At 42.2% G+C, this 1,633-nt stretch overlaps 1 protein-coding gene across 1 annotated transcript; it reads right to left on the bottom strand.

Moving 5' to 3' along the window:
• Positions 1-6: 6 nt before the first annotated feature.
• LOC116380765 (squalene monooxygenase-like) lies at positions 7-1,627 on the bottom strand. The gene is made up of 4 exons (XM_031842637.1): positions 1,525-1,627; positions 1,176-1,272; positions 940-1,027; positions 7-319 (listed from the first exon to the last, which is right to left on the bottom strand). The coding sequence occupies exons 1-4, from the start codon at positions 1,609-1,611 to the stop codon at positions 127-129; spliced, it is 465 nt and encodes a 154-aa protein (XP_031698497.1). The 5' UTR covers positions 1,612-1,627; the 3' UTR covers positions 7-126.
• Positions 1,628-1,633: the final 6 nt, after the last annotated feature.

The raw sequence follows: 1,633 nt of genomic DNA, 5'->3' as shown, positions 1-1,633 counted from the left end.
TTTTTTCAGCAGAAAGGGAACATGAAAAATACCAACATTTGGAAGGTCTGTTGTGCTTCCAATGACGTCGTGACTGTGAAAACCACACACTGAGTTTGGTCCTTCTGTGTCCAGGTGTAGAGCTCTTCAGTACACCAGGTACTTGAGCTCAGAGTAGATGAGTGGAAACATGACCGTGCAGGCTCGGTACAGGATGGCTCCACTCTTGAATAAAGCTCGAGGTTTGGTGCACCAAGACTCTGACTTGAAGCTGACGTAGATCGCGTACAGTGCCACGGCAAAGAAGTGTCCAATAAGGGTCATGGGTTTGGGGGTCCACCTGGTGAAGATCACAATGTCATTAGGTCTTTTGTATTTAATCTTGTATTTAAAGGAATAGTTTTGACATTTTGGGAAATACAAGATCGACACCACTCATGTCTGTACGATGAATATGTAGCCAGCCAGCGACCGACTAGCTTAGCTTAGCACCAACACGAGCTCCCTGGTCCTAGCTAAGAAATTGTTCAGCACATATTCCCCCGTAAAACTACACGTGTCATTTTAACACAGTTAACAAACGAGATACAGCACAATTAGTGAGCTTTAGCTTCATGCTAGCTTTAGCTTTAGCATAGCATGCTTGGAGTCTTGACGTCAATGGGAGGTTGCAAATGGAAGAGAAATAACGTGTGAGCTTCTGGTGTGCTGGTAGGTGGATTTTGGACATTTCCATTTCTAATGCTAGGCTAAGCTAGCCGTCTCTAGTTTTACATTAAAGATACAGACGTACGAGTGCGGTATCAATCTTTTCATCTAACTCTCAACAAGTAAGCAAAGCAAAAAGCTTATTTCCCAAAATCGCAAACTATTCCCTTAACCCAAGACTACATTCCATCATGCCATGTTAGAAAGATTCTGTCTATCCTTTTATTGTGGAGGACATTATTTATTGCTTACACTGAGAGGAGTCCAATAGGCCCATTAATGCATTCTCCACCAAGCTTGAAGTACTGGAAGCAGGCTTTTCTCAGCTCTTGAAGAGAATCTGGTTAACACAAGGCACAGACAAATGATGAGAATTAAAATGACCATTAAGTGATGTTTAAAATAATTGCAGATTTTTACTTTTTAAATGGCAAAATAATAATCATTTCTAGTCCACTGTCATTGCTTTTAATGATGCAGAGACTCACAGTCTGTGGCTGAAAACAGCTCATACAGGGCTTGGGCCAACACATTCACCACGAAAGAATGTGATGACTTGCGTTCCCAGTGGAATTTTTTCTTTGCCTATTGAGAAGAAGGAAAAAAATAAATCAGTGTAATATTGCAGTCGCTCACCCATAGCAGAGGGAATAACAGGACAAGGCCAATGGGATGTAGTAGAGACTCCAAATATAGCTTCTACTTGCTGTCATACACTTACACGGGCCTTATTGTTTTCATACAGTAGAGTGTTTTTAATAACAGTTTTAATGTGAATGCTTTTACGGTTATTGGGTTGTCAGCATAAAAAAGCTTATGTCTAGTCGCTGTGTTCACCTGCAGCATAGCCCCGTCGTCGTATAGATCCGGGATGTTTTCGAGCAGACTCCTCCAGATGCGCACGTCATTGAGAGCAACACTCATCCCTCCTCCCGTCAGAGGGTGC

Source organism: Anarrhichthys ocellatus, unplaced genomic scaffold (genome assembly GCF_004355925.1).
Source record: "Anarrhichthys ocellatus isolate YVR2014 unplaced genomic scaffold, GSC_Weel_1.0 scaffold8714, whole genome shotgun sequence".
Classification (NCBI taxonomy): Eukaryota; Metazoa; Chordata; class Actinopteri; order Perciformes; family Anarhichadidae; genus Anarrhichthys; species Anarrhichthys ocellatus.
Note: the sequence above shows the minus strand (reverse complement) of the source record. Positions and strands in the feature narration are given on the sequence as shown.

Bases quoted from the DNA above. Each gene is read 5' to 3' on its own strand.
- LOC116380765 (XM_031842637.1), bottom strand. From the start codon at position 1,611: ATGAGTGTTGCTCTCAATGACGTGCGCATCTGGAGGAGTCTGCTCGAA. The intron at 1,028-1,175 runs GTGAGTCTCTGC...TGTGTTAACCAG, and splicing joins GCTGTTTTCAGCCACAGACT to ATTCTCTTCAAGAGCTGAGA. The intron at 320-939 runs GTAAGCAATAAA...GATCTTCACCAG, and splicing joins CCTATTGGACTCCTCTCAGT to GTGGACCCCCAAACCCATGA.